General features: G+C 43.9%; 1 protein-coding gene across 3 annotated transcripts in view; it reads left to right on the top strand.

Annotated features, from left to right (window-relative positions):
• Positions 1-218: 218 nt before the first annotated feature.
• SIRT1 (sirtuin 1) overlaps positions 219-12232 on the top strand; it is a 34058-nt gene continuing 22044 nt past the window's right edge. Inside the window, exons 1-4 of one of the 3 annotated variants that reach the window (XM_003312580.7) lie at positions 219-1972; positions 4233-4349; positions 5708-5949; positions 8229-8381. In XM_003312580.7, the coding sequence (XP_003312628.2) occupies positions 1531-1972; positions 4233-4349; positions 5708-5949; positions 8229-8381 (954 nt within the window). In that variant the 5' untranslated portion in view covers positions 219-1530. The other 2 variants (XM_003312581.6, XM_016946431.3) reach the window with 2 other exon arrangements.

Below are 12232 nucleotides of genomic sequence, written 5' to 3' on the forward strand. Positions count from 1 at the left end.
GCCCAGCTAGGTTTTAAGTCCCGCATGCATTAGCTATTTGTCCTAATGCTCTCCCTCCCCTTGCCCCCCACGCAACCAAAGATGGTTTTAAGGCTTCTAGGACTGGAGATGATTACTTTCAGAAATGAATAGTGGTGACCAGATGAAATAAGACTTTTGGATGTAGATAGGACCTTAGCGATATATTTCCAGCTTTTTATTTTTTATTTTAAGGATGAAGAAACAGCTTTAAGTTGATTGCCTAAAGTCACGCAGGTAATTGATGCAGTATGGCCAGAACCCATACTAGGCTTAAAGGACAGTGTACCATAAACTCGTAGAGGTCCTTTAAACAGATAGAAACGCTGTGCTCCAGGCAGATGCCGTAACAAACACTGGCTCTAGATCTACCATGGGTTATATGGGTCCTTAGTTAAGATTAGATATGGAGTCACAGTGTGCCAGAATTTCAGGGAGAGAGGAAAGTGGAAGGGCTTTCCACTAAGCCTTTTGAACTACTAGGTACCCCTCGTTTTACATCTGGTTATCTCATTTAAATCTATGACATTTTAAAATACTTATTACCATTTAAGACATGAGAAAAATTAAGTTTAGAAACGGCTAGATAGCTCACGCTAGAAAGGAAGGACTCCAAATTTTAACCAAGGGCAGATGTGCATGGAGGCCAAGTCATTTCCTTCCCATGCTCTCATACTGACCCAACAAACCCATTCTGCACGTGAGAAAACTGAGGCCCGGAGAAGGGAATGCACACACGTTTGAAGCCAAGCTGGGGCCAGAAAGTAGATCGGCTGATCTCCAAACCTCCACGTCAAAGGTCTTCCCAGGAGGACATATGCCTTCAAGGATTTTGCAATGTATACCACCCTACAAGTGATGGGAGAGAGGGGAAAAAAGCAACCGACTAAGGAGAAAAGCAAGGAGCAGAAAAAGGAGCTAAAGAGGAGCTGTCAGAACGGTGTGAGGAGAGTGGGAAAGGAGCCGCCTCCTTTTGCCTCTCTTCCTACTTATTAACAAAACAGAACGACTATTCAGCGTATTTCAGGGAGCTAAGTCTTAGCCAGCTTCAGCTGTGTTTTAACCCTTAGCTAAATATAGACAAGGCTAAGGCAGGCCAGGTGTACACTTCAGGAAGAAGTGGAAATTCCCAGGGCGGACCAAAACTTGAGCTGTTCCGGCGGTAGTGATTTGAGGTCGGTTTGAAAGAGAAGTTGAGAAAGCGGCCGAGGGGCGAATTTGGCTGCACTACACGCTCGCCACAAAGAGGCAGGGCCGCCGGCCGCCGGGGCCGAGTGCGCTTCCAGCCCAGGCGGAGCGGTAGACGCAACAGCCTCCGCCCGCCACGTGACCCGTAGTGTTGTGGTCTGGCCCGCGTGGGTGGCGGGAGCGCCGAGAGGGCGGGGGCGGCGATGGGGCGCGTCACGTGACGGGGTTTAAATCTCCCGCAGTCGGAGCCGCGGGGGCGCCACTGCCGCGCGTCGAGCGGGAGCAGAGGAGGCGAGGGAGGAGGGCCAGAGAGGCAGTTGGAAGATGGCGGACGAGGCGGCCCTCGCCCTTCAGCCCGGCGGCTCCCCCTCGGCGGCGGGGGCCGACAGGGAGGCCGCGTCGTCCCCCGCCGGGGAGCCGCTCCGCAAGAGGCCGCGGAGAGATGGTCCCGGCCTCGAGCGGAGCCCGGGCGAGTCCGGTGGGGCGGCCCCAGAGCGTGAGGTGCCGGCGGCGGCCAGGGGCTGCCCGGGTGCGGCGGCGGCGGCGCTGTGGCGGGAGGCGGAGGCAGAGACGGCGGCGACGGCGGCGGCGGCGGGCGGGGAGCAAGAGGCCCAGGCGACTGCGGCGGCTGGGGAAGGAGACAATGGGCCGGGCCTGCAGGGCCCATCTCGGGAGCCACCGCTGGCCGACAACTTCTACGACGAAGACGACGACGACGAGGGCGAGGAGGAGGAAGAGGCGGCGGCGGCGGCGATTGGGTACCGAGGTGCGCAGGGTGCGGGCGGCCGGAACTGCGCATCTCCTCCTCCCTCTCCCCGGGCTCCTACTGGCCTGAGGTTGAGGGCGGCTGGGGGCTCGGGGCAGGCTCCGCGGCGTTCCCCTCCCCACCCCGGCCCTCCGTTCAGCCGCGCTTCTCCGGGGCTGCGGTTCCTACTGCGCGAGCTGCCAGTGGATTCGCTCTTTTCCTCCGTCCGTGGCCCGCCTGGGCGGCCTTGTTCTTTCCGCAGCAGCCAGGTCGGGAGACTCTCGCAGTCGCTTTAAAATAAGTTTCTCTCCTCTTCTTACTCTTTTAGCATATTGCTTTTGTTAGAGCTTTTTTTTTTCTTTATTTTATTTTTTATTTTCTTTGCTTTTCTTCTCTACCCCCCAGCACACTTAAGTCTGCAACTTTTTGGCTGTCCCGTTGGTCTGCGTTTTCAATTGCTTTTTGCAAACTGACACCTGTGCAGTTTGCTTTTTTTGGTCTATATTTTTATGCCTGAAATTACAATTTTTGAAAGAGGAAAGCTGTTTCTATAGTCACAGCTTGCAAAATTTAAAGAACGTGGCTGTTCCTGAAGACATTACCATTCTGTAATGCAGTTAGGAGTGGGCATGGGAGAGAGTACTTTTAGAGCTGTTCATATTACTTTTATTCTAATCTTGCTCTTGTGCGGTAACGGTGTTTGGGCTAAGCATGCTTTTTTTGTATGTATGTAGTATTGAGACACAAATTTAACACTTCTAGCATAATGAAGCAGATATGTTGCAGTTGTCATGTTCTTGAAGGTTTCTTTTTCTTTTCTTTTTTTTTTTTTTGAGACGGAGTCTCGCTCTGTCGCTAGGCTGGAGTGTGCAGTGGCGCGATCTCGGCTCACTGCAACCTCCGCCTCCCGGGTTCAACCGATTCTCCTTCAGCCTGCCGAGTAGCTGGGACTACAGACACCCGCCACCACGCCCAGCTAATTTTTGTGTTTTTAGCAGAGACGGGGTTTCACCATGTTGGCCAGGATGGTCTTGATTTCTTGACTTCGTGATCCGTCCGCCTCGGCCGCCCAAAGTGCTGGGATTACAGGCGTGAGCCACCGCGCCCGGTCAGGTTTCTTATTTTTGATCTGAGGAGTTTCTATCCTTGATAGGTGTTCATCTTTATCAATATTTGGGTCAGGCCGGGCGCGTTGGCTCTTTCGTGTAATCCTAGCACTTTGGGAGGCCAAAGCGGGAGGATCTCTTGAGCCTAGGAGTTTCAGGCCAGCCTGGGCAACATAGCGAGACCTCCTCTCTACTAAAAGTAAAAAAAAGCGGGACGTGGTGTCGCACACCTTTAGTCCCAGCTACTGGAGTTCGAGGTTGCAGTGAGCTGTGATAGTGCCACTGCACTCCAGGGTGGGCAACAGAGTGAGACCCCGTCTCAAAAAAAAAAAAAAAAAGTAATATGTGCTTTTAGGGACTGATTTAGTAAAGAGACCCTGATTTCAAGCAACACAGTTGAGTACTAATTTATTATTTACCTAATAATAATTGTGTTATTAATACTGTTTCATAGAGGAAACAATGCAGAGGTACTTGTAGTATTGTGTAAGTTTAACGTGCGCATTGCCAAGGTTATATTTGAATGACGTTTTTATGTAAATGTCCATTTATTACACGTTTCACGAACGCTATTGTTTGTGATTGTATGATACATTCTAGCTAGATTATTATCTTTTCTTTTTTTTTTTCTTTTTTTTTTTTTTTAAAAGGTGGAGTTTCGCTCTTGTTACCCAAGCTGGAATGCAATGGCGTGATCTCGCCTCACCGCAACCTCCGCTTCCCGGGTTCAAGCCATTCTCGTGCCTCAGCCTCCTGAGTAGTTGGGATTACAGGCATGCGCCACCATGCCTGGCTAATTTTTGTATTATTAGTAGAGACGAGGTTTCTCCATGTTGGTCAGGCTGGTCTCGAACTCTCAACCTCAGGTGATCCGCCTGCCTCGGCCTCCCAAAGCTCTGGAATTAGAGGCGTGAGCCACCGCTCCCGGCTATCTTTTCTGTTTTTTAAGTAGACTTAATTTATTTTTAGATTTTGGCTGAAACTGAGTGAGCAGAATTCCTAAAGATGAAGAAACTGTTCCAATGAACAGTGCAAGCTGACCCTATAGGCATGCTTTACACACGCCGTGTAAATGTTAAATGCTGTACTCGATGAAAATGATTGCTCTATAACCGTTCATACATTTTAGGTGCATGTTGTTTTGATAGCCTTGACTGACTTGGTTTCTTTTGCAGATAACCTTCTGTTCGGTGATGAAATTATCACTAATGGTTTTCATTCCTGTGAAAGTGATGAGGAGGATAGAGCCTCACATGCAAGCTCTAGTGACTGGACTCCAAGGCCACGGATAGGTATGGCTCAGAGCTGTTAATTTTAGAGAGTAAATGTACGTTTTTTGGTTTGTTTGTTTTGAGACAGAGTTTCGCTCTTGTTGCGGAGGCTGGAGTGCAATGGCGCGATCTCGGCTCACCGTACCCTCCGCCTTCCAGGTTCAAGCGATTCTCCTGCCTCAGCCTCCCCAGCAGCTGGGATTACATGCATATGCCACTACGCCCGGCTAATTTTGAATTTTTAGTAGAGACAGGGTTTCTCCATGTTGGTCAGGCTGGTCTTGAACTCCCGACCTCAGGTGATCCGTCCGCCTGGGCCTCCCAAAGTGCTGGGATTACAGGCATGTGCCACTTTGCCCCGCCTAACTTGTACCCTTTTTGTGTAGTGTTCTTCATCCGGTTAGAATATCTTCCTCCCTTACTTCATATTCCTTGTTTTTTCACTTTATTTTACACTTACCACTTCTTGAAAAGCTCTGTGTCTTACTTTTTAAATTGTGTTGTTTCCTGGTCTAGAATATAAGTTCTATGGGAGCAGGAATTTTTGACTGACTTGTATACTCCTGTCTTCTCAGTGCCTAAAAAAGTGCCTGGCACATAGTTTGTGCTCAATAAATATTTAATAAATATGTGAATGAAATGGGAAAGTATTTCGATGTAGAAAGCATTATCAGTTTTTTATGCCAAAGGTATAACATAACCATCTTGAAAGTGGATCTTTTTATGTTCTCACTCTTACAAATGGCTTGATTATTTAAACATAGTGAAGATCAGTTTCTCTTTGGTGTCTGTAATTTATTTATTTATTTATTTTTGTTTTCTCAAGCCTAGGGAGCTGGTTTGAGCAATCTCAGGGTAAAAGAAAATGATTAGTTCTCAGAACATCAACATTGTATGTATTATCTTGGAAGATGGGTTAAGATCAAATTGAAAAATTACCGGAAAAAAATTAAGATGGCAGTTATGTATAGATTTTCATTTCTTTTTCCTGTGTGGTTTTAATGATAAGTAGTACAGGCTTTTAGGACTGGTACGATTTTTCTATGTTGATTTGTAGAACCCTTTTGTAAATACTTTTGGTATTATGTTGTGTGTTTCTAGATATTAACCATAAGAACTTAATTCTGGTTGTTAATTAATTAGACTCTTAAAATATATACTTATAGCTGAAGGGGGTCTTCCCAACTCTTCATTAGATCTTCCTAATCTCATTGGGATATAGCATTAATTCTGAGTGTACTGAGAATGAAATACCATTAAATTGCATTTTCTTACTTTGCAAAAAACCCTCACAGAATGCTAACTCATTGCTTCAGAAAATAAATGAGATTTTGAATTACTTGATAAGTTGACTTTAAGCCTTTTCCCCCTTATTGTAGGTCCATATACTTTTGTTCAGCAACATCTTATGATTGGCACAGATCCTCGAACAATTCTTAAAGATTTATTGCCGGAAACAATACCTCCACCTGAGTTGGATGATATGACACTGTGGCAGATTGTTATTAATATCCTTTCAGAACCACCAAAAAGGAAAAAAAGAAAAGATATTAATACAATTGAAGATGCTGTGAAATTACTGCAAGAGTGCAAAAAAATTATAGTTCTAACTGGAGCTGGGGTATGTAAGACTAGTACATGGGGAGGTCGTATATGTATTTTCTTATGCCTTTTCCAAGTAGGAAACATTTTTCTGGTTTAGAAGGATTTATCCTTACATGATAATGGATGTTTGGGAACTGCCAAAAACTGAGTGCAGCAGCAGTTGCTAAATTAGTTCAGATTTTTAAAACCTCTCCAGCCTTAAAAAAATATTTGCTTCTGCTTATTTATAGCACAGTGGGTAAATGGAGTTAAGGCAAGATTTTTACCTACATTATATCATAGCTCCTAAAGGAGATGCAGGGAATTGAAACTCTGCTTTTGTTAAGGGATGTCAGTCTGATGGAGAAATTGGGTATTTGTTAGATCTTTATGAGAAACTGGAAACCTAATTGGTATTCACAAGTGAAAAGCTTAGTGTTGGGAAGAGTAACAGATTCCTACCTTCCCTCCATTTTAATTAAGATGATGTGATTGTGGCGACTTGACATTTTCTATTTGATCTACCTTAGGGTTGCAGCTAATTAGTTACCTAAGGCTATTGCATAGTGTGTGTTTTATACAGAGTATATTACATGTTAGCAACCAGAGCAACTGCTGTAGTAAAATTTTGTCCTGTTTTCTGCCATTTCGAGTTGCGAAAGGGTGTTACATAATCTTAGATGATCATCAGGAGTATGTTTTGCTCACAGATAATGATGTAGACAAGTTTGTTTAACTTAAATTGACCTTGACTCCAGGTCAAATTGGAGTCAACTCTGGTAAGATGATGAAACAATAACTTCTGAAATCTCTATTTTGAAATGTCAGGATTTTTTTGTACGATTAGTGGGCACGTCTCAAAGAAATGAAGAATTGAAATATTATACACCTTTTTTTTTTTCTTTTTTTTGGATACAGGGTCTTGCTGTGTTGCCCTGGCTGGAGTGCAGTGGTGTCATCATGGCTCACTGCAGTCTCAGCCTCTCCTGGCCTGAGTCTTGCTCTGTTGCCCAGGCTGGAGTGTAGTGGCAGGATCTTGGCTCACTGCAACCTCTGCCTCCTGGGTTCAAGCAATTCTCTTGCCTCAGCCTCCTGAGTAGCTGGGATTACAGGCGCACACCACCACACCTGGCTAATTTTTGTATTTTTAGTAGAGATGGGGTTTCACCATGTTGGCCAGGCTGGTCTGAAACTCCTGACCTTGTGATCCGCCTGCCTTGGCCTCCCAAAGTGCCAGGATTACAGGCGTGATCCACCGTGCCTGGCTATACATTGTTTTTTTTTAATGAAAATAGAGAATTGTTGTAGTATTGAGGTAATAGAATCCTAACTAAAGGAGCAATTTCTTTGGAATTACTTCTCTGTAATAGAAATTCTTGGCTGGTGGAGTGGCTCATGCATGTAATTCCAGCACTTTGGGAGGCTAAAGTGGGAGGATCACTTGAGCCCTGGAGTTTGAGATCACCCTGAGCAACATAGACCCTGACTCTACAAAAAATTAGCCTGGTGTGCTGGTGCGTACTTGTAGTCCCAGCTGCTAAGGAGGTTGAGGTGGGAGGATTGCTTGAGCCGGAAAGGTTAAGGCCACAATGAGCCATGATGGCACCACTGCACTCCAGCCTGGGCGTCAGAGCGAAACTGTCTAAAAAGAAAAAAAACAAAAAGCCGGGCGCTGTGGCTCACGCCTGTAATCCCAGCACTTTGGGAGGCTGAGGCCTGCGGATCACGAGGTTAGGAGATCGAGACCATCTTGGCTAACATGGTGACACCCCGTCTCTACTAAAAATACAAAAAATCAGCCGGTCGCGGTGGCAGGCACCTGCAGTCCCAGCTACTCAGGAGGCTGAGGCAGGAGAATGGTGTGAACCCAGGAGGCGGAGCTTACAGTGAGCCGAGATCGCACCACTGCACTCCAGACTGGGCGACAGTGTGAGACTCTGTCTCAAAAAAAAAAAAAACAAAAAAAAAAAGAAAAAATTCTTCCCTACTTAAAATAATTTGTTGAAATGGTTTATTTTCTTCTCAAGTTGCATTTGCTTTAATTTGTTGGCTAAACGCTTAAAAGGCTTAAAATTGGCCTGACTTAAAAATTCCCTATCTGTGTTGAAGATGGAATATGAGGTATATTTAATTTTACTCAGTTATTTGGGAGTTTTATTTCTGAAATAAGGGTAGAGTTGTATTTTTATTTCTTAAAAGAAGTTTCAGACTAAAATTTTCTTTCTCAACTCTTACCTAATTATATGGTAAGAGAGCTAGCTAGTTCCTATAAAGGTAGAAGATTTAATTTTACAAATTATGCCATGCACATTTTAGGTGTCTGTTTCATGTGGAATACCTGACTTCAGGTCAAGGGATGGTATTTATGCTCGCCTTGCTGTAGACTTCCCAGATCTTCCAGATCCTCAAGCGATGTTTGATATTGAATATTTCAGAAAAGATCCAAGACCATTCTTCAAGTTTGCAAAGGTACTATGAACTCTTCTGGTTGTTTCTTTGGCCTTCTCTCATGAAAAAGTATTTTGTTCACATACAGCCACCTTAAGGTTATCATTCATTGTTTAGTAAAGTGAATGCTGCTACTGTGGCAGAGTAAGATCACTCATTATGGCTAGAATTCCTTTATTCCTAGAGAAGGACTATTATCTACTTCATTTTAGGAGTGAGCTTATTTTCAAAGAGATAGTTCATATTTTTAAAATTTGCACTTCAGCGATGGTCGTTATTCTGCCTGGGCTTTTTTAAGAGGTTTGTACACCATATAAAAGTAACATAACTTGTGATTTTTAATATTTTATTAGAGATTGTAAAGGTTATAACATCACTTTGGTGTTTCGTAGTCAAGTTTTAACATAAGGATGTGCCTGAAAAATCATTTGTAATTAGAGAATGGGAAGATTCTTGGGTTGCATTTTTGTCAGCAAATTGCAGAGGATCCTTATTCTGCTCTAGAGTTGCACGGTCCAGTTCAGAAGCCACTAGCCACATGTGGCTGTTGAGTACTTGAAATGTATCGATACGTGCAGTAAGTGTAGAAGACATATTGGATTTTAGAGATCCAGTATGGGAAATACAAAGTATTTCATTAGTTTTATTCATCAAATATTAAACAAATATTGGTTTTTATATGGAAAAAATACTTCTTAAAATTAATTTTGAATTCTTACTTTTGAAATACTTTTGATATTGGGTTAAATAAAATGTATTTTGGGCTGTGCGTGTTGCCTCATGCCTGTAATCTCAGCACTTTGGGAGGCCAAGGTGGGAGGATCAGTTGAGCCCAGGAGTTTGAGACCAGCCTGAGCAACATAATGAGACCCCATCTCTACAAAATCAAATAATAAAATTTGCTGAGCATGGTGGTGTGCACCTGTAGACCCATCCACTCAGTAGTCTGAGGTGGGAAGATCCCTTGAGCTCAGGAGCTCAAGACTGAACCATGATCTGCCATTGCACTCCACCCTGGGCAACAGAGCAAGAGTGTTTCCAAAATATATGTATGTTTTTTGAAGTTTTTGCTTTTTTTTTTTTTTCTTTTTTTGAGAAGTAGTCTTCCTTTGTCCCCCAGGCTGGAGTGCAATGGCATGATCTTGGCTCATAGCAACCTCTGCCTCCCAGGTTCAAGTGATTCTCCTGCCTCAGCCTCCTGAGTAGCTGGGATTACAGGCGCCCGCTACCATGCCCAGCTAATTTCTGTATTTTTAGTAGAGACAGGGTTTCACCAGGTTGGCCAGGCTGGTGTTGAACTCCTGACTTCAGGTGATCCACCCTCCTCGGCCTCCCAAGGCGCTGGGATTATAGGCGTGAGCCACCGCGCCTGGCCAGTTTTCACCTTAATGTGGTTACTGAACAGTTTAAAGTTATATGTATGTCTCACATTACGTACGTATTGTACAACTCTGCTTTAGCATAGAAAGTTTAATAATGCATTACACCATTCTCAAGAGATTGAGTCATTAGAAAACTGTTCTCTTTCCTGTATTTCAGTCTTTTGGAAAGAAATTACAAAATTTGTTATTGTTAAACTTGGAGGTATATATATTTGAAAGAGTCATTTTATTTTATTTTATTTTACTTTAAGTGCCGGGATACATGTGCAGAATGCGCAGGTTTGTTAACATAGGTATACATGTGCCATGGTGGTTTGCTGCATCTATCAACCTGTCATCTAGGTTGTAAGCCCCACATTCATTAGGTATTTGTCCTAATGCTTTTCCACCCCTTGCCCCCCACCTCCTGACAGGCCTGGGTGTGTGGTGTTCCCCACCCTGTGTCCATGTGTTCTTATTGTTCAGTTCTCACTTATGAGTGAGGACATGCGGTGTTTGGTTTTCTGTTCTTGTGTTAGTTTGCTGAGGATGATGGCTTCCAGCGAAGGAGTCTTGTATTAGTGGCTTTTTCCCCACCTAATCGTTAGAAGTTGTGAATAGGGACTTCTTTAATGAATCCAGAAGTTAATGAACCTAGCTTTTTTTTTTTTTTTTTTTTTTTTTTTTTTTTTTGGAGACTGAATCTGGCTCTGTTTCCCAGGCTGGAGTGTAGTGGTGTGATCTCTGCTCACCATACAACCTCCACCTCCCGAGTTCAAGAGATTCTCCTGCCTCAGCCTTCCGAGTTGTTGGGACTACAGGCGTGTGCTGCCATGCCTGGCTAATTTTTGTATTTTTGGTAGAGAGGGGGATTCACTATGTTGGCCAGGTTGGTCTTAAACTCCTGACCTTGTGATCCACCCATCTCAGCCTCCCAAAGTGCTGGGATTACAGGTGCGAGGCACCGCGCCCCGCGCCCAGCCGATGAACCTAAATTTTAACTAAACGGTGGCCTTATCTACTTTCAGACCATGTGGTATATTTACATGACTACAGGAGAAGCTTTGCTAATTCAGAATAAATTATGTTACTTAAATTGGCGACTGTCTTTAAAAAAAAGGTGATTTTTTGGATGCAGTAGCTCGTGCCTATAATCCCAGTGCTTTGGGAAGCTGAGATAGGAAGATCTCTTGAACTCAGGAGTTTGAGACCAGCCTGCGCAACACAGTGAGACCCTATCACTACACCCCTCCACCCCATGTAATTTTTGTTTTATCCAGGTTGTGGTATATTAAATGGGCATTAGTGTAAAGTGGGAAAATTATATTAATTCTTGAATATGATTACTAAACTGAATTTGAAAAGTTTGCAGGCTATCGAGAATTTTTAACTTAAAACTTATGTAATTTGAACTTTTTACTTCATATATCCGTAATGATGATGGTCATCTATATCTAGCTTTTAGAGCAGACAACTGGTTCATACCTGGATTAAATAAATAATGTAAAGTTATTTTTTGTTAATTATGGATTAGTGAAGATTTACTGTTTTAACCTACTCCTGCTAGTGGCACTACCGCATGGTTTTGAAGACCAGTGAAGTATGACTTAAAGGTTTCTTGAATTGGAGCTAGGACACTGGCATTTATAAAATCTCCACGTAGCGCAGACATTGACCCTATCAGAAGACCAGCAAGTAACTAGAAGTTACTTTGATCTTAAATCAACTACAAAAACTTGACTCACTAGTTATGGAGAATACATTTTTTATTGTTAAACTGAAAAAAAATTCAGTCACTTATACGGTGTAACCTCTTCTAATCCTGTTTATATAAATTTATTTATTATTATTATTTTTTGAGATGGAGTCTTGCTCTGTTGCCAGGCTGTAGTGCATTGGCGCGATCTCGGCTCACTGCATCCTCCACCTCCCGGGTTCAAGCAATTCTCTTGCCTCAGCCTCCCAAGTAGCTGGGACTACAGGCACGTGCCATCACGATCAGCACTTTTAGTAGAGACGGGGTTTCACCATGTTGGCAAGGACGTGTCTCGTCGTAACCTCGTGATCCGCCCGTTTCAGCCTCCCAAAGTGTTGGGATTACAGGTGTGAGCCACAATGTCCAGCTGATAAATTTAATTTTGCTTTTCCGAGTTTTCATTTATGGTAATGGTTAAATCAGCTAGCCTTTACAGTTGTTACTCACATATAATTCTTTGTCCATCCTTTAATTCTCACATTGGGAACTGACTAAAAAAAGAAAGCTTCCAGTCTGGGCACAGTGGCTCACACCTGTAATCCCAGCACTTTGGGAGGCCGAGGTGGGTGGATCACCTGAGGTCAGGAGGTCAAGAGGTCAAGACCAGCCTGGCCAACACAGCAATACCCCGTCTCTAATAAAAAATACAAAAATCAGCCAGGCTTGGGTGGCGGGCGCCTGTCGTCCCAGCTATGCAGGAGGCTGAGACGGGGAGAATTGCTTGAAGCCAGGAGGTGGAGGTTGCAGTGAGCCGA

Source organism: Pan troglodytes, chromosome 8 (assembly GCF_028858775.2).
Source record: "Pan troglodytes isolate AG18354 chromosome 8, NHGRI_mPanTro3-v2.0_pri, whole genome shotgun sequence".
NCBI lineage: Eukaryota > Metazoa > Chordata > Mammalia > Primates > Hominidae > Pan > Pan troglodytes.